Source organism: Zootoca vivipara, chromosome 4, assembly GCF_965207765.1.
Source record: "Zootoca vivipara chromosome 4, rZooViv2.hap1.1, whole genome shotgun sequence".
In the NCBI taxonomy this organism is placed as follows: domain Eukaryota; kingdom Metazoa; phylum Chordata; class Lepidosauria; order Squamata; family Lacertidae; genus Zootoca; species Zootoca vivipara.
In genome coordinates, this window is record NC_142587.1 from 25955319 (window position 1) to 25974557 (window position 19239).

The window sequence follows — 19239 nt, forward strand, 5'->3', positions numbered from 1 at the left end:
GGGGGGGTGATGGGAATGGGTGATGGGCTGATAGGAGTGGTAAACCTGTTGATGACTGTTAACTACGTTAACTACGTTATTGTGACATGGGACTGCCTACAAAAGACCATACTGTCTGTCTGTAGCCACAAATACTTTTCTAAATTCAGTCTACAATAGTGACAGCAAGTTATTGATCATGGAAAGATAATCTGTTTTGACCCATACCTATCCCCCAGTTTAGCATGTGTTTAGAAAAGACCTTTCCTCTTTAATTAAAAATGGATTCTCACCGTGTTGGTTGTTTTCTTTTAAAACGTAGTTTGATAACAGGTGTGCCACTAAACATTCTTCCAAGATAGAGGGATTTAACGCTTTTTGCAGTAGCAAAAGATACACAGGGCAAAATGTCCTGCAGGGAGAAAAGCAAATCACGTATTTGCGCGCATAAAACTTTAAGACAAGGTTTAGAAACAGCGATTTTCTTTTATTTCTTTTATCTTCAAAACACTGATAATTCAATGCCACTGCAACTGTCCAATAGTAACCAGGGGACTACAGTCACCAGGTGGAATCTACACACATATAAAAAACGCTGTGAAAATACTTTTTTAAAAAAACGTTTTGAAAAATGTATTGAATTTGCCATAGTTCACCATTGCTATCTAGTGTCACATTTGTATACCACACTTTACAACACACCTAAAATGTTTTATTTGCAGCTGTATAGCTGAGTCCACTCCCAACAACCCCTCCTCATTCCAGTTAGCAACTGCAGATTAAGTCTGGGCATAGAAATGTATGTTTAGACACAGCTAAAGAAGAACAAGTTGATTATGATGCAGATGGTCCCAGGTTCAAACCCTGGCATGTCCGGTGGAAACCCTGGAGAGCTGCTCTCAAGCAGAATAGACAATTATAAGCTAGATAAACAAACATCATACTCTGAAAAAAGGCAGCTTCCTATATTCCTATTTAATATTTCCTTTTGAGAATTAATGGGAGGGAGGAGAAAGCAGGCAACAAACACCAAGTTAATTGCATTCCAGGAACTGAAATCCACTGTAGGGACACACTGTTTTTGAAGTTATGCTGGCCTTTTAATGGGTTTGCCTCCAGTCTTAGGGAGCCTGAGACAGTTGGAGTATTCCCCTTTGTATAGAGTTGTTTCAAAGCTTTGGGAATGCATTCTTTCGATCTTATCTCGGTGAACAGAAGTAAGCACGCTACCTCACAGGTGTTCATGTTCTTGGAAAGTTTTACTCCACCTCTTCCATTGCAGTGGCAGCTGTAACTTCCTGGCAAATTGACACATGCTTGCTCACAATATTTCTGTTCGCACTCGTCCACATCTATACTCCAGCAACAATGGAGAAAGCAGAGATGCAGATTATTACAGTACATTCCTTTTTAATGTGCTGGGCTTAAAAACAACAATAACAACTGTTGTCCAAAAGTAATATCTAGCATGTCTTATTCCCTCTGGGGCAGGTGGAGGGGACTCAGATAGGGCACTCAAGGTGCTCTGCTTTAATATCATCAATAATTTCATATATGACAGACAACATTTTGGGGGGACTCTGGAGCTGCAATGAGTATTACAATTCTGAATGGAGTCAAGGGTCTGGTGGATTGGGAAAGGACAGTTTGGGGTGGTGACAAAGTGGGTGATCTGGTTCCTATAAAGCCAACACTCCCTCTTCTCCCCCAATTTTGTTGACAGCTGTTCATCTGTTAGGGGTATGCCATTGTCATAAAATCCCCAAATTCTATATAATCTCACACTTCTCCAATGAATCATTTGGTTGGGTCCTGTCTGTATTGTGAAATTGTGGATGAAACATAAAGGGATTAGAGGCGAGACTGGGGATACTAATTTTGAGATCCAGGAATGAATGCCACACTCCAAGATCAGTGCTAGAAAATGGGTTAGTGATAGCATAGAAAGCATGGCCAGGATGGTAATATGATTCAGTTTGTTCTATTCCATGTCTATCCACTTATCTCTGAAATTGCGTAATTCATTTCTGACATCATGCAAAAGGGATTGCTTCATAATACCAAGTTCTCCCTAGTCACCTTCTACTGAGATTGTCTGGGCTAAAATTGGTTGTTAATTTTGTCCGCCAGGGGAACCTTCCAAGACTCACTGTTGGTTATGTATTGGCATTCTGCAAGGGGAAGACTCAGATTACTGCATCTTTATGGGTATTATGAGGCAACCTGTTTGCAGCATTATCAGCGCTGAATGGTCACTATCCAAAGAAAACACCATGGCCACAATGTCTCATGCAGGCTTAATTCAAGTAAAGAAATGAGGACAAAATTTTTGATGATGCTAAAAAAATATTCAAAAGATAGCAGTTCTCTAGAACAAGGGTTCCCAAACTGTAGCTCATGGACCACTGATTCATACAGGTGGTACGCAGCACTGTCCACATTACATATTCACATGGATTTTAAACTGTATTTCAATGGTCTTTTATTTCTTATATTGCATTTTACTATATTAGTTTGAATTCTTTGGAATGCAAACTGTAATATTAAAAAATGCAACATATGAAATAAAAGAAGCAATACAAAGAGAATTAAAAATCATACCACATATTGCACCCTACATTATGATTGCTACAAAGGGCAAAAAAATCTTTAAGAGGTTCAATAAGACCATCAGAAATTTTCAAGTGGTCGGGGGTGAGGGAGGAATTTGGGAATCACTGCCCTAAAGACTTAAAAATAACTATCGAGGGGGGGGAACTTTACGACAGCAATCTATCAAGCCTCAGAATTATCTTTGTTGAATTAATTCCATCTACTAACCTTCACAAACCTTTCTGACATCATCATAAACATAGCCATCATCACAGACACATGAATAAGAGCTTATCACGTTTTTACACTGAGCTTCTCCACAGATGCCTGGTGATACTGTGCATTCATCTATATCTGAAAAGGAACAAAAATCAACAGCAATAATCAGAATGTCAACATTCTTTCAATGCCTATCATTCCCAAGTTCCATCTTGGTCCAGAGTCAATTCTCATTCCATTGTTACAACTAAATAATGGAAGTAGGAAATGACTTCACTCTTCCCAGAAACCAGAAGCTGCTGTTTTGTAAGTCGTATAGCATCTTGGGTAAAATGCTACCACATTATTGAGAGGGGAAACATAGAAAAAAAATATCACAGGAAATATGTGACAGCAATATAAAATAAGGTCAGAATTTGTGGGACAAAAAGGATCACAGAATTAGGAAATGACAAATTGTTTGTTTTGCTGAGGAAAAAATGAAAACATATTTTCAAAGCCTTTTCCATCCACTAACACACACACACACAAACGGGAAGATGTTTCTGCGTGTGATTCTATTGCTGGAATCATGTGCACAGCTCTTGAGCAGATTCCTATCCAAATTCACTATTGCATACTAATGTGAACGAGAACTTGATATGACCTTTGTTTGCACAGCAGGGTGTGAAAACTGATGTCACTGCACCCCCTTCCACTCTCTTGGTATGGATTTAAAAATGTGTGTTTAATAGAGCTGATCCTGCAGGCATGAACTGCAACTCCTATCAGCCCCAGCCAGCTTGGTCAATGGCCAGGGATGGTGGGAGTTGTAGTTTGGCAACATCTAGAAGGCACCAAGTGAAACCTACGCTATAGGACAACCTTCCCCAACCTAGTACTGTATATTCCTGCATATAAGACTACTTTTTAACCCAGGAAAATATTCTCAAAAGTCGGGGGTCGTCTTATATGCCGGGTCGTTATTTCTTATACGGCGAGTATATCCCAAACTCTATATTTTAACTGGAAAAGTTGGGGGTCGTCTTATACACCCAGTCATCTTATACGCTGGAATATACCTCCAGATATTTTGGGCTAGAATCCCAGTAGCTTGAGCCACCTTGTCCAAGAGTCAGGGATGATGGGAATTGTAGATATATGTGTGCACATGTGTGCTTATCTATCTGATAGGCACCAGGTTAGAAAGGCTGCCAAAAGAGAATGGGTACAGGGTAGGGTTTTTCCCGTATGCAGACTACAACAGCATTACTCTGTTGAAAAGACAGAAGTCTTACATAGTTTACTAAAAACACAGGCAGGAAAGAAACACCAGACTTACTGTTACTGGACAATTTCTTGAATAATTCTAAGGAAGATTCCCACCAAATATTGTTGAAATATTCATACATTTCCAAACTCAACTCTATTTCATGAGCTAATGCAATGCAATATATAGAAAAACTAAGAAAATCTACACTTCACAAGGCACTATTTTTCAGAGTCAAAGTAGGCTGGTTAGTTGGGGCACGCTGGCACAACCCAACATGCAAATCCTTTGTGAATCACCACTTTGCTATGGTGCTGGACAGTTCTGTGGTATAACTACAGACATGCCTAGACATGCACACTTGGCTTTTCATACTGGAATCTTAAGCCATAGTTGTAAGAAACTAAGACGTATTAGCAACAGTTCAATTTAGCTGTCAGTGGCAAAATGCTAATAAAGAGAACGGAGTGTCCTGTGGCACCAAGACTGGTAAATGTATTGTTGATTTGTCTTTCACAGACTAGAACCCATTTTATCAGATGCAAAAGAGTTCACTTGAACAGCTTGTGCAGAATAAAATTGTATTTAAAAAAATGCAATACATTTCCAATCAATATATCCCCTCCCCTGTCTTATCTCATCACCTTCCCCCACTCTCCCTATTTTTGCTGTGACAGGCCAACACGGCTATGCCTCTCGGGAACAATCGCCATATAACATTGATATTATCAAGCTTTCATTCATTCCAATGGCGTTTGTGCAGTAGGCTTCTGGAAAAGCACTGGAGTCATGACTAACAACAAAATGAAACAATCATAGCCCCATAGTACATAAGGGTGTAGGATGTTAGCATCCAAAATGCACATCACATGTAAAGGGTTAGTTGCAAGAGCTGTAGAACTCTGTGATGTCATACGCTCTGTGGCAGTTATGGCAGTTGGTTCAGTTATGGCAGTTACTTGAACAGTCTTTAACTGTTACAGCAGCTATGCTATGCTGTGCTGCTGTCTGCCTCAGAGCAGAATAGTCTGTAACCGTCTACGCACCCTGTATTAGCAATTTAAGAAATATCAACCTGCACAGTATATTTAATCTGTATCTGCAGCTACACTAAGTTAAAGTTATTTGTTCTTTAAACTTTAAGAGTCTAGTGTAGTTTTTACAGGAGGGAACAAATTAAAGGGTCAAACAGCTGTCTTCTGCAAAACTTTGCTAAATGTCTAATTCCCACAAAAGGGAGCTTAAATCATTGGGGCAGGTCAGACGTAACACATGCTTCCTCCTCTTCTGCTTGCTTCCTTGCTCCTGGCATTCCTCCATCCCTGGTTTGATGCAAATTCTAGTTTGGCAGTTCTTCCGAATCAGCGAACTATCAGTTTGCTTTAAATCAGCAAGGGAGTGAATGAACCATCATGCATGAAGAAGCCTATGGTTCATGTATGTGGTTTAAGCTTTATTCTGTACTCACATCTTACCTTTGCAACTTTTATTGTCATCCATGAGTTCAAACCCATTATTACAAGTACAGCGATAGCTGCCACGCGTGTTGTAACAGATATGTCTACAGCCACCATTCTGCTCGGCGCATTCGTTAATATCTGGAAATAAAGAATAAATATTGGGTGTATTCACTTTGGTGCTGCAAACGCAGTAGATCACTGTTTTCAAACTACACTGTCATGTGGGCAAGGGGGGTTTTCAGCAGAAAAGTTGAGAGTGCATGAGAGGGGAGGGTAAACTCATCCCACCCCAGTTATAGACATCTCCGAAACTCACCCTGCACCATAGAAAAAAGCCTCCTTTTGGTGTCCATGAAAGGTTGTTTTCAAGCCCAATTTCTGTGCAGGGTAAGGAGAAGCCACGGGGACTGCATCTGTCACATGGGAGATGGATTCACTACCCCTGATTTACACCGACTGGCAGCAACTCTCAAGGATTTCAGAGTGGAGTCTTTCCCACCACTACCTACAGATGCTAGTACATTTCCAAGCATGATTCAAAGTGCAGGTGCTGACCTTTAAAGCCCTAAACAGCTTTGCCCCAGTATACCCGAAGGAGCATTTCAACCCTCACTGTGCAGCCTGGAAACTGAGATGCAGCTCCAAGGGCCTTCTGGCGGTTCCCTCATTGTGGGAAGTGAGGTTACAGGGAACCAGGCAGATGGCCTTCTCGGTAGTGGCGCCCACTCTGTGGAACGCCCTCCCACCAGATGTCAAGGAAATTAACAACTTCACCTGACTTTTAGAAGACATCTGAAGGCAGCCCTGTTTAGGGAAGTTATTAATGTTTGATGTTTTACTATGTTTGATGTTTTGATTTGCTGGAAGCCGCCCAGAGTGGCTGGGGCAACCTAGTCAGGTGGGTAGCATATAAATAAATATATTATTATTATTATTGGTGGTAGTAGTAGTAGTAGTAGTAGTAGTATTGACCCCGGGAATGTCTGCATGCAAAGCATATGCACTAAGCCGCAACCATTCCCCATCTCATTATCCTCACCGTGAACACAGCCACCAAGCAGCACAGAACAAGACTTACCTTCATTGCATCTTTCTCCTTGCCAGCCTGGTCTGCAGTGGCAAAGGAATCCGCCTTTCATGTCTTCACATGTTTCCGTACCGTCTTTATGACACGGACTAGGCAAGCACTGATTTGGCAAATCTGGGGGTGGAGGGAAGGGTTGAAAACACACCACATAAAAACTTTTACCCCTGGAATCAAATTATTTAAAACAATATTGCTATCACCATTGAAACAAATTCTGGAGGTGGCAAATGCATTGTTTGCCTCTATAAACAAAAACTGGTGGAGAAAGGAGGCAGTTATTAGCATTGTTTTGTAAAGAAAGATGGCAGCACTGCATTGCCACAAGACACTGTTTTTTAGGCCAGAGGTTTTCAACATTTTGGAGTCTGCGGTTCATTTGACCAACTGCTGCACATTCTTTTTGTGGCACCTTTGGGCTCAGGAGGCCAGTTACGTCACCCCTTGCCTGCAGAGCCGGCAGCCTCTTACCCAGAGAAAAGTTTTCCCTTTTCTTGCGAGGAAGCCTATTTAGCATAAGGGAAAATCCCTTTAAAAAAGGGATAACTTGGCAGCTATGCTCTTACCCTTTTTCAAAGACCGTCCCTTGTGGAGGGTTTCCTCAGCCTCCTCTCCCCTCTCCTTGGGAGTCCTCCGGGCAGCCACCACCATCCCTGGTCTCTGAGCTGTCATCCCTGCCCCAAAGAGCAGCCTCATCACACTGCCTCACAGGGGCCTGGGAAGAGGATGTCCCCCAGCCTTAGTAGCCCAGCGGAGACTGGCCAAAGGTGAATGTGAGCCTAGTACCTTACTTTGGGAGGCAACAGTGGCAGCAGTGGGCACTGCTGGGCCTGCATGGTGGAAAGGCTCCCTTTCAGGACTGGGCACTCAGCTCCCTGGCAGGCATTGGACACAGAAAGCACAAGAAAGGCCTGCACAGTGCCTGCCTGCCCGGCCTCCTACTTGTCTGTCCATTCCCAAAAGCAAGGGCTGGCAGGCTCCCTCACCCACTTGCTTGCTTACACCCAAGGCCACCTCAGCTCCTAGCAACCAGCACCCCCTGGCCAGTCCCAGAGGCACCATTCGCTTGGGAAGCTTGCAGCCAGGGCAGCTGCAACAAACAACTGTGCAAGCCTTTAGGAGGCAGAGACACGAGAGGGCATAAGAGGAGGGAGGGAAGGAAAGGGGGGGAAGGGGAAAGCGGTGAGTGTTGCCCATGGCACCCCTAACCATCCTTCAAGGCACCCCAGGGTGCCATGGCACACTGGTTGAAAAACCACTGTTCTAGGCAATTTGCTCAATTACAGAAAAGTTAATACGCTTGCCAAGCTAAATGAATTATTGTCCCGGAGAGCTCACTCTTCAAAGAAAAAAAATGTGGGAACCATTTACTTTGCCCATTCTTACTTGAAGTCATCATTCTGGAAGAAAAAACATTAATTGCAGAAACGGTATACAATTTATTAATAATAATTATATATGTTATGTCCTAAGCCTAACAAGACAGTGCTTCAGGAATTCTTATTCTGGAGATAGGAACTTATCTTGAATTGTAGCAGAATGTTCTGTTGTAAGAAAGGGAGGAAAGAATGCTTAATTCTTAAGGAGCGGCATGTGACTATCCTCTGCCAAAGGGAAGCATACCTATAATACTCACTAAAATCTTGAAAGCCATAAACTGTACTGTTTGAAAATGTCTCTACAATAAGACTGCTAAACACTAAAGCAAAAGAAGCATTACTGAAAGGCAAAGACAATCCCCATCACAAAGTCTTCCAAGTATCTAGTTACAGGTAGGTAGCCGTGCTGGTCTGCCATAGTCGAAACAAAATAAATAAATAAATTCTTCCAGTAGCACCTTAGAGACCAACTAAGTTTGTCATTGGTATGAGCTTTCGTGCACACGAAAGCTCATACCAATGACAAACTTAGTTGGTCTCTAAGGTGCTACTGGAAGGATTTTTTTTTTCTTCCAAGTACGTAACAGTAAGCAAGACCTTGAAGAAAGATATAGTTGGAGGCGGGATACAGGAGCACTGCCAAACCACATATTTGAGCTTTCTCTAATGAAGCTTTCATGAATTATCACAGTCTCTCTAATCAGTGGAATACAACTCTGCAGCCACAGTTCTGCACTGTAATAATGCAGCAAATACCTGCATCATCAAGATGCAGACAAGACAGCAGAGCAGTGATGTAACATGGTATTCAAATATTTCAGGTGAAATGTTGCTAATAGTGCTTACTTGTCTAAACCGTTTGAGATATTCACAAAGTCATATTGAAAACAGCCAATGCAGCAAAACAGATCCCACAGACGCACACAAAAATGGCTGCAGTAAAAATAAACAAAGCTAAGCTGCCACCTCCACTTTGCCAAGTCAGTACTCATTTGAAGAGTATTATATTGTTTCCTGTTCAGTTGCACTTTGCCCTCCTCTTAAAGTAGGTATCCCAAATGAATCAGAAAGCCAGGAGTTCTATACTAGTCTAACTTCTATGTATCTCTATGGCGCAGGCATAGCAAGGAACCCTAACTTTTCCTCTTGGCTAATTATCATGCCTACCACCTCCCATAATTCATTTCAGGAATAAATCTTACCATGGGTGAGATCTGTGTGTCAGCTATGCCAATGTTAAGAACAATAGTAGCTAAGGACAAGAGATTCTAATCATCCTTTTACTATGATATCCACGCCAGTCCTCAGTATGTCTCTTTTCCTTGGATAAATCTGTTAGCCAAGAATGCATGCTGTGAGGTTTCTTGTTTGTTCCCCGTGAACTCACTATGTTGCCTTAGGCAGGCTTGCTATCTCTCATGCACAGCATAGCATTTCTAACTAAGAGCTTCCCTGCCAGGATCTGAGAGACAACAGATTGCCTTAGGCAACCTTGCGAGTTCATAGCTTTATATACCCAAGTTTACAGGTTGTTAAGGATTATCGAGATAAATGTTATGTGAAGCATTTTTCACACACAGGAAAAACACTGCATCTGTTCTATTCTTGCTCAGCAGATGGCATTCTTTAAACCATTGCTTGGTCACCACTCCCATTCTTAGCCTCATTTCCAAACAATATATGCCTCTGTTGTTGTCCTCTGAACAGAGACATTTTGCACATGGGCAGTGTTCGAAACTCCCATTGTTCTAGGTGCAGTATTGCGCCTAAGATTTCAGATTAAAACTCCAGAGAGGAAGGAAAGGAGGAGCTTTTTCTGCCTCCCCACTTCCAGCTACTTTCTTAAGACTGTAGAAGAGACCCTCTGAAGAATATTGGGGGGTGGGTGGGCAGGGAAAGGACTAGACCATGTGGTAAATGAACATAGTATTTTTGCTGTTCATTCATTTTCAGCTTAGTATTCTTGTTATAAAAAACCCCGCGCCTAGACATCCCGTTGCTGCACCCAACAACTAGGTTTAAGGTGCCATTTAGCTCCTAGCTTTGATATCTCAGTTTCTAACATGGCACATAGCTAGTAAAAAAGTTAGCATGTTACAGGCCTTCCCTAGCCAATCACCTTACCTTTTCCTCACCTTCCAAAGGATTTCTTCCCACAATGCTTTGGATATCTTTGGCTTCACTCTTACTTTCAACAGTGAAGGTGACCACCATACCAAGAGAGCCCATTCTCATTATCCCAGCCTCTCCAGCAATGTGTTTAATGTCCTTGGTACACACATGCAAGAAACTTCTGGTAGTGCTAACTAGGGTTGGGCTATATTGGGTTTTCAACATCACAGTGTATTGCCAGCCAAACATCGAGGTTTGGAGAAATACCACAATGTTGAAAAAAGCCGCATTAGCCCCAGCCAGCAAGATGCCGAGTGAAACCGCTGCAGCTCTCATTGTGGGAGCTGAGGTGGTTTCACCCCAGCGCCTCGTGGGCTGTGGCCATTACTGCTCAGCCAGGGGGTGGAAAGGCTCCTGGCTTCAGCCGAGCGAGCCCTGAGGTCCCATGGCCAGGCTCCTGCCGTGCCATGGAAAGCTCCTGCCCCCAATGGAGCAAGCCCTGAGCCCCCTGCCACTTGTGGTGGAGCAGCAAGGACCTTGGAACTCCTTGGCCAAGCTCCCTCTGCCTTCGCTGGCATAGGGGGCAGGCGAGCTACCTTGCCCGCTTGCCCCCCACTCCCCTAAGACAGACCAAGCGGTGGTAGCCAAGCACCTCGCTGATTCAGCTTGATTCTCCCTCTGCCAGGGCAGAATATGATGGTAGTTCACCAATGGTATATTTGTATTGGGGAAAACTGGGTACTGAAGGTGCTAAAAGAAAAACTCACACCCCAGTTTTCAGTGGCCCATGGAAGTATGCTTCCGGCAGAGTCAAAAGAAAAATCAATGCACTCACCCACCCACACTCCAACCCTCCTCCAACTCCTACAAACTCCCAACCTTCAACACTCCCCAAACTCCCAACAAGAAACTGCTTCTGAACAGAGCCTTATATACACACAGAGTAACACCCGCGCTTTGGAGCAATTAAGAACAAAACACCGGCACTGTTTCTTAAACTGACAGTACTGACCATAGCTGCCAAGTTTTCCCTTTTCTCGTGAGGAAGCCTATTCAGCATAAGGGAAAATCCCTTTAAAAAATGGATAACTTGGCAGCTATGGTACTGACATCAGACTGGCTCAGGTGCAATTTGATTACTCAAAAAACCCAACATATCGCTGGTGAACCTCCGCTGCTTGAGTCCCTCTGCCTCCAGCTCCCAGCTAGTTTGTTTCTCCCTCAGTGCGCTGGAGGTATCACTCAGCGATACACTGCTGAGTGAAATTGTCATCGCTGTCTGCCCCCACATACCGGTCCTGGGCAATATATCAATATACATCAGTATACTGATATATCATCCAAGCCTAGTGCCAGCCACACCTTGAATTACTATGACAGAATATTGGACCCTAGTACCAGCACCTAGTACCACCACAGTGGTACCTATTAATCTACTTGCACTGACATGCTTTCAAACTGCTAGGTTGGCAGGAGCTGGGACAGAACAATGGGAGATCACTCACATCGTGGGGATTTGAACCGCCGACCTTCCGATCGGCAAGCCCAAGAGAGGCTCAATGGTTTAGACCAGAGCGCCACCCATGTTATGGAAAAGTGAGCTGGTAAAGGTCAGTGCAGTGATTAGCGTGCTGCAGAAATTTTTGTTCACTGGGTAACACTGGGCCAGCTGATCCTAGCCCAGGCATCCCCAAACTTCGGCCCTCCAGATGTTTTGGACTACAATTCCCATCATCCCTGACCACTGGTCCTGTTAGTTAGGGATCATGGGAGTTGTAGGCCAAAACATCTGGAGGGCCGTAGTTTGGGGATGCCTGTCCTAGCCTATCTCACAAAGGGCTCACATGCAGGGAAGAGCCGTCATCTAATCCTGGCAGATCTTACACAAGTGATTAAGCCTTCTCCAGCAGATGATGCCATTGCTAATGACAAAAAATTATCAGAGCTTCACTCCTCCATGTTCCTTCTCCACTATATCACTGCCCACCATAACCATAGTTTATTATGAAATCCAAATTCAGGCAATATTTTATCCAATGGAGCAAAGTAGAAGTCTGATGGGAAGAATCACAAGGAGCATTGGGCAATATTCACATGGACTTGACTTGCTCTTCACCTGAGCCAACAACCAACAATACTATATTTCTTTAGTAACATAGAAATATGAAAAATACTTACTATGCACACATGTATGGAAATTTGGATTTCCTGTATATGGTGACCCATACCTCCTAATACATCCTGAAGAACAAAAACATTATCATTAAACAAGTTGGCATATTAACTAACTTCTGATTTCCTGGTATTCTATTCAGCATGTTTGCTTGTTTTTGTTCTATTTAGACTACAACTGCCTTATTAGAAAAAACACACAATTCAAATGCTATAAACGTTATTAATTTTGACAAAATAAAATGTGCCTCTTTTTGAAAAAGAAGAATCAGCAACTTGATCTCTTTTAAGATAAAGAGATGTGCTCTGTTACATGGCACATTTTGGGGCAGATATTAACTGTGCCTAGAAAGTGACAAGAAAATAGTATGAAGCAAAGGGTATCACTGCAACTCACCCAAATATCCTGGGTAAAAATAATCCTGTTGGAAAGAAAGAAGGGGGAGGGGGAGCACATGATTATTAGATTTGGTCTACAATTGAATTCACATTAAAATAAGCTCCTGACAGTTTGAGCAATGTGGTCTTAATGGAGGGGATAAGGTATGTGCTTTGCAACAGTCCTTTTTAGATCAGCAGAAGCAAGATTTCCCCAGAAACCACCATTTCTTCTTGTCTCTCCAGCAGCTTCCTCAAACTATCTGATGGGCAGGTAGGCTGGCGGTAACCCTGCCATTTTGGGTGGCTTACCCATTAGCAGATCTGGACACGACTAAACAACTAAACAACAAATGTACCATAAAACGAGTCAACGTTTGTTGGTTCTCTGGACCCTTCCAGTTTGTAAAACAGCTCTTTAGCTGAAGCAAAGTGTCCAAACCCATTCACACCAGGTTTTTAGTGACAATCTTTTCAAATCCCCCCAAACACCTACGGTAGTAATTTCCAGTGTCACCATCACCAGGAGATACTTATTTTGCAAGATCTCAATTATGCCCTCAAAGACACCCAATAAAGCTACAGGTGAAACAACTGGCCTAGCTTTTAAAGGAATTTAAGATCTGGAAACAGTTACTGCACCCTGACAGATACTTGAAGCTCAACTTAGCTTTCACCTCTCATTTCCAATAAACGAGAGAGATTAAGAGGATGAGACCAGAATCGAAACAGTTGCAGCAGCCGTACACAGTGCTTTTCCTAGTGTATGACACCAAAAGCAAACAAAATGATCGTAGAATCGTAATTGTAGAGTTGGAAGGGACCCCGAGGGTCCCCGCAATGCATGAATCCTGTCCACAGTCATCCTTGGGTAGGCTTGAACCACCAACCTTCTGGTTAACAGCTAGACATGCTGCCCCACTGCCCCACAGAAATAAAATTATATGCTTGAGACTTTTAGCTCCCAGTGGATATTAAGCAGCTGTTGTGGGGCATGAGGAGGAATTCAAGGAAGGGAATGGAAGATTTTTGCATAGAGAAAAGTGCATGGTAGGTAGGAAGGAGTGATGAATAATAAACAAGTGCCAAAACTGTAGTGTTAAATGGTAAGCACTTATCACTACAGAGTTATGGAGGCTGGGGAGGGCTTTTAAGGCCAAGATAATGAAAGAATGCACCAAGATGCCCACAACAAAATTCTAAACTATTGGTACTTATGTTTCTGATGCTTGAATATTTCTAATTTTGTTAAGCAGCTTAAACTTCCATCCACAGCCCATTTAATCCAGAACTCTTCTATGGGAGAGAGTCAAATGAGCTGCTCAGAAGGCAGTCACCTGTGACTTTAAATATCTGCAAAGCCCAAATAGTTTCGTTTACTCTTGAGAAAAACAAAAAACGAGAACAAGAGCTGAGCTGGAAATAGCCTTTTCCTGCACATGACATTTCCATTTATTCTGGCTTCCGAAACACTGTGTTCAGCTTATACCAAAAGGATTAATCTGACAGGAAGAGCAAATTGCATCCTATAGAGGAAAAAGTCAGCTGAGGTTAAGGTGGCACATCATTCAGAAAACAAAGGTGAGCTTGCCCTATAGAGGCACCAGACTATTTTCTCTGATGTTTGGAATGAGAGCATGCAGCAACATTTAGAAGAAATGCTATGACTTAAAACTTTAAAATTATTATACATCTTTTTCTGGCCCAAGTCCTTAGAAGCAGCCACTTCAAATATAACTCTGTTTCAGGCATCCCCAGACTGCGGCTCCCCTCCAGATGTTTTGGCCTACAACTCGCATGATCCCTAGCTAACAGGACCCGTAGTCGGGGAAGATGGGAATTGTAGTCCAAAACATCTGGAGGGCCGAAGTTTTGGAGATGCCTGCTCTATTTCCATCTTTGTACAGTTATGATCTCAAAACAACAAAAACTACAACTAATAGAATCACATCAATAAATATCAAACCACACTCTACATAAAACATGAAGACTGGTTTTAAAAATGTTTTGAAAGAGGTGGCTCCTCCCAGCTTCAAACTCTTGATAAACATATCAGCTACATCAGGCTCATTTACCACAACATGAGTTGCACAATTTTTATGGCCTGGGCACTGGTTTATGGCTTGGAGTTGCCCTGAAACTGAACCAGCTTCTGAGGAACAAAACCAGAAGTTATGCACAGAAGCCTGTAACTAATAGTCTCCATTTTTTAATGAAAAGCAGCCTTAGAAGGTTGTGAGCATGACAGAGCAGATGGGAGCGGGTGCTGAACTCTTCTCCTGTCAGCTGTTTTTCCAGTCAAAATTGCTCTCCAATTTTCTTTCCTACTATGAGGGTTGATAGAATGCAACTAACCAATTCTGTCACATAATGCTTCCTTGCAATTTACTGCAATTTACCCATTAATAATAATAATAAAGCAATTGCTGGTCCAGTATATAAAAGCCAGTTTTCTGGCATTTCTTCATCATACTGCAGTGTGACAAAAATCTACCAGTTCCTCAATTCAGGTGAGATGTGTGCATCACCTGCAGTTGCTCATACATGAGTAAACCTAAACCTTTAGCCAATCGCAGGAGGTGAGCTGACATGGAGAGGGAGAGGGAAAGAAGTGGAAAAGAGCTAGAGCAGGCATCCCCAAACAGCGGCCCTCCAGACGTTTTAGCCTACAACTCCCATGATCCCTAGCTAACAGGACCAATGGGCGGGGAAGATGGGAATTGTAGTCCAAAACATCTGGAGGGCCGAAGTTTGGGGATGCCTGAGCTAGAGGTTTGCCCACCCAATGAAGCTGTTGTGCATTTAAATCATAATGCCATTTAGGGGGCACTTCAAGATCCTTATTGTACTAATGCAAACTGTCCCGCGCATATTTGGACCTGGCTGAACTGCAGCCAAGTCCAAAACAAGGGGATTCTGCTGTCATTGGGCAAATACGGTGGGGGGGACTTGAAGTCTCAAATTTCAGTGGCACTCTCTGCAACACCAAAATTTGGCACCCCCCGATTCTCGTGCTCCGTTATAAATAGTTGTGGCATCCCCTGTGCCCTGCCCCCCCCCCGAGGCTCAACACCCAATACTCCCTAACTACACCTCTGGCAAATGAATGGCACGTTCCCATGTAGTAATATAGCTTCCTAGCACTATAGTTAATTAATGGTACATTATCCTTGAATGCTGAAATGCGTCTAATCAGTGTAAAGTCATGGATCCACACAGGAACGCTTTAGTACAGGCATCCCCAAACTTCGGCCCTCCAGATGTTTTGGACTACAATTCCCATCTTCCCTGACCACTGGTCCTGTTAGCTAGGGATCATGGGAGTTGTAGGCCAAAACATCTGGAGGGCCGCAGTTTGGGGATGCCTGCTTTAGTAAAAATCCTCCAAGGAAATGCAATGCTAAAATCCTCAGGAGAATTTTTTTAGCAGATCTGAAAGATTTATACCTCAAATCAAAATAGTAACTGTTGTTAGGATGGCTAGACTTAGGTTGCATTTCCAATGATATTTATGTCTAGACTACTTAAGTCCACCAACATAAACCAAAGCCATTTTATACTCTCTTAATCCTCCATTCCCTCACCACGATTACATTCTTTCCTCATTCTCTAATGTATTAATAAACATTTAGATAGCCATTTATATCTTTATATCTAAATATTTCCATTATTAGAAGTGGTCTCATTATCGCGGCTGCCAAACACCCTTTGTAGAAAAGAAGAGTAACTGCTACTATATTTATCATTTGGTCAGCAGTGCGTTATTAGGAACCCGCTACAAAAAATAATAACATATGTACTTTTTTAAAAAAACAAAAAACCCTGCACAAAATGCAGTTGCCATGTTTAGATGATCCTTGGCCAATGAAGTCTCATTTTCACATTCAAGCAACATGCGCCACAAACCATCACCACACCCCCATTGCCCTGAATCTCCCACATTGAATGGGACGGTATGAAGGGGGATTCCCAGTGCATTTGGATGAATGTCCTATCTACCAGCCTCTGTACCATCAGGGAAGCTGGGTACCCAACAGTGGTCAGCTGAAGCCTCAAACCTTCCCTTCTCAAAGCATGAAGGTCCCCACCAGGAATAGAGTCATGAACATGTACGTCTTCGCTGCATTCTTCATGTATTCACTTTGGACACCTGAAGAGGGCTATAGTGGTCCTAAGATGAACCCAGCTAAAGTCAAGCATGCAAGCCCCATGGATTTTAATGTGAAATGCTAAAGCATATCTTCAGCTCTCTCCTTTAATACCAGTACGGCTTTAAAATGCTTCGTTTCGATTGGCTCGTGGCCACACAGACATCTTACACACACACACACACACACACTGAACAGGGCTTTTCTTCCACACCCTTTTTTGCAACTGGGATCATCACTGCTTCCTCCGCTCTTGCAAGCAAGCACCCTCGTTTACATGTATATGTGCAGGCATCCCCAAACTGCGGCCCTCCATATGTTTTGGCCTACAACTCCCATGATCCCTAGCTAACAGGACCAGTGGTTGGGGAAGATGGGAATTATAGTCCAAAACATCTGGAGGGCCAAAGTTTGGGGATGCCTGTATATGTGCCTCACTTGCCTCCCCCTCACTGGATTGCTACTAGACACTGAATGAGTGAAATGCCTCTGCTGAAAACTATTGCATTTGCACTGGAACTTGACAATAAAGGAATTCTGTTGGTGTTGGTAGATCTCATAGCTCATTCACAAATCTGAGTTATTAGCAAGTGACTGCATCATGCTAAACTATAGTAAGACATAAACAAACCTAGCTTCCTCCCAGTCTCATATGTTCTCCCTTGCCCTTTTCTCCTCCCAGGCAACCAGTACGAGGAGTCTGAACGTTTTTGCTTTTGTTGAACTATGGTTTGTTATATCATCCAGATCAATAAACTGTCGTTAATTTCAGAAAGCCAGCACCAAACCAGAGTTACTGGAACCGGTTTTGTAAAGTAACCATAGTTAAGGTTAACCATAGTTCCAGGCCTAGACAACACACCAAACTGTGGTTAAAAAAAAAGGAGAAGCCAAAACTTCCAAACTCCTCCCATTGCAAGGGAATAGGAGAGGGAGTTTGCCTGAGCCCAGGAGGAGGATACACTCATTGTTATCACACTAAACTAGTGTGATTTCTTTTGTTCTGGTTTTTATTAGGTATTTGTCTTTTGATCTTGTATTTTTATGTTGTGAACTGCCCTGAGGGACGCGGGTGGCGCTGTGGTCTAAACCACTGAGCCTTGGGCTTGCCAATCAGAAGGTCAGCAGTTCGAATCCCCGCGATGGGGTGAGCTCCCGTTGTTCAGTCCCAGCTCCTGCCAACCTAGCAGTTCGAAAGCACGTCAAAGTGCAAGTAGATAAATAGAAACCGCTACAGTGGGAAGGTAAATGGCATTTCCGTGCGCTGCTCTGGTTTCACCAGAAGCGGCTTAGTCATGCTGGCCACATGACCTGGAAAAACTGTCTTCGGACAAACGTCGGCTCACTCAGCCAGTAAAGCGAGATGAGCACCACAACCCCAGAGTCGTTCCCGACTGGACTTAACTGTCAGGGGTCCTTTACCTTTACCTTTTTACTACCCTGAGATCTATGGATGGAGAGTGGTATACAATTTTAATAACAAACAAACAAATAAATTTGTGTGATGTCCAAACTTAGCCAGTGATATACATGCAAGTGTGATCCAGGTCCTAGATTACCACATTCATTTTTCTCATCCTTTTAATAATAGTGGGTTGTAGCCAACTAACTTCTACTCAGAGTAAACCCATCTGAAATGAATGGACACAAGTTAGATATGACTATTAACTTCATCGAGTCTTCTCTGACTAGCACTGGATAATCCAATCAGAAATAATAGCAAAATCAAGTTAGTTTCTCAAAACTCCAGACTTTTTTGTCCACTATTTTAGTTTTTCAGTGTATAGGGAAAACGATGATACCTCTCTTAATTAAAACAAGGAATCACTTGACTAGAGCTGTCAGGCCTTGTCTAGGCTGCAATTGCCTTTCCCGTTATGTAAAACTGCTTTTTCCTAGGTGTTACATGGCCTACAAATAAAGTAAAATAAAATAATACACAATTCTGTAATTTATAATTCTGAGATTGGCCTTGTATCCTCTTCACTGACTTACAGATTTCTACCCTTCCTCCTCAAAGAGTGCTTCAAGGCATCTTATAAAATTTAAACCCAAAATTTAAAACTAATAAATAGAACGATAAAGCCATGCAAACAATTGCAGCATTACAATAAAAAGCAGTTAAAGATTAAACAGCAGTGGACATAAACAAGAAAAACCCATAAAAGCAGAACTTCTCAAAAGCTAGTTTGAAAATATTTTTCTTTCACCTTTGACAAAGCTATGTTTATATGTGGCTCTCTAGTCCCAGATTATTACCAGAGAGCTTCCCCCTTCCCATCTACCTACTCAGCAGCCTTTGGTATAGTGGAACAGGTCTTTCAACATGTGCCAGGCCTATTCTATACATGACTGACAATTCATGCTCATCTTCGATAGTCAGGTTTTCAGTTTCACTGTCTGCATGTGCGCGTGTGTGTGCGCGCACACACAAAATCCAGAATTGGAAGCACATTCTTAATCCTGT

At 42.7% G+C, this 19239-nt stretch overlaps 1 protein-coding gene across 5 annotated transcripts in view; it reads right to left on the bottom strand.

The window, feature by feature from the left end:
* The window catches only part of GAS6 (growth arrest specific 6), a 43533-nt gene that overhangs the window by 15136 nt on the left and 9158 nt on the right, over nucleotides 1-19239 (bottom strand). For all 5 annotated transcript variants that reach the window (XM_035114871.3, XM_088668605.1, XM_088668607.1 and 2 more), the window contains 7 exons: nucleotides 12644-12668; nucleotides 12253-12315; nucleotides 6578-6700; nucleotides 5515-5637; nucleotides 2800-2925; nucleotides 1210-1331; nucleotides 273-391 (listed from right to left, as the gene is read on the bottom strand). In XM_035114871.3, coding sequence (XP_034970762.2) covers nucleotides 273-391; nucleotides 1210-1331; nucleotides 2800-2925; nucleotides 5515-5637; nucleotides 6578-6700; nucleotides 12253-12315; nucleotides 12644-12668 — 701 coding nt within the window. The remainder of the gene's footprint in view (nucleotides 1-272; nucleotides 392-1209; nucleotides 1332-2799; nucleotides 2926-5514; nucleotides 5638-6577; nucleotides 6701-12252; nucleotides 12316-12643; nucleotides 12669-19239) is intronic.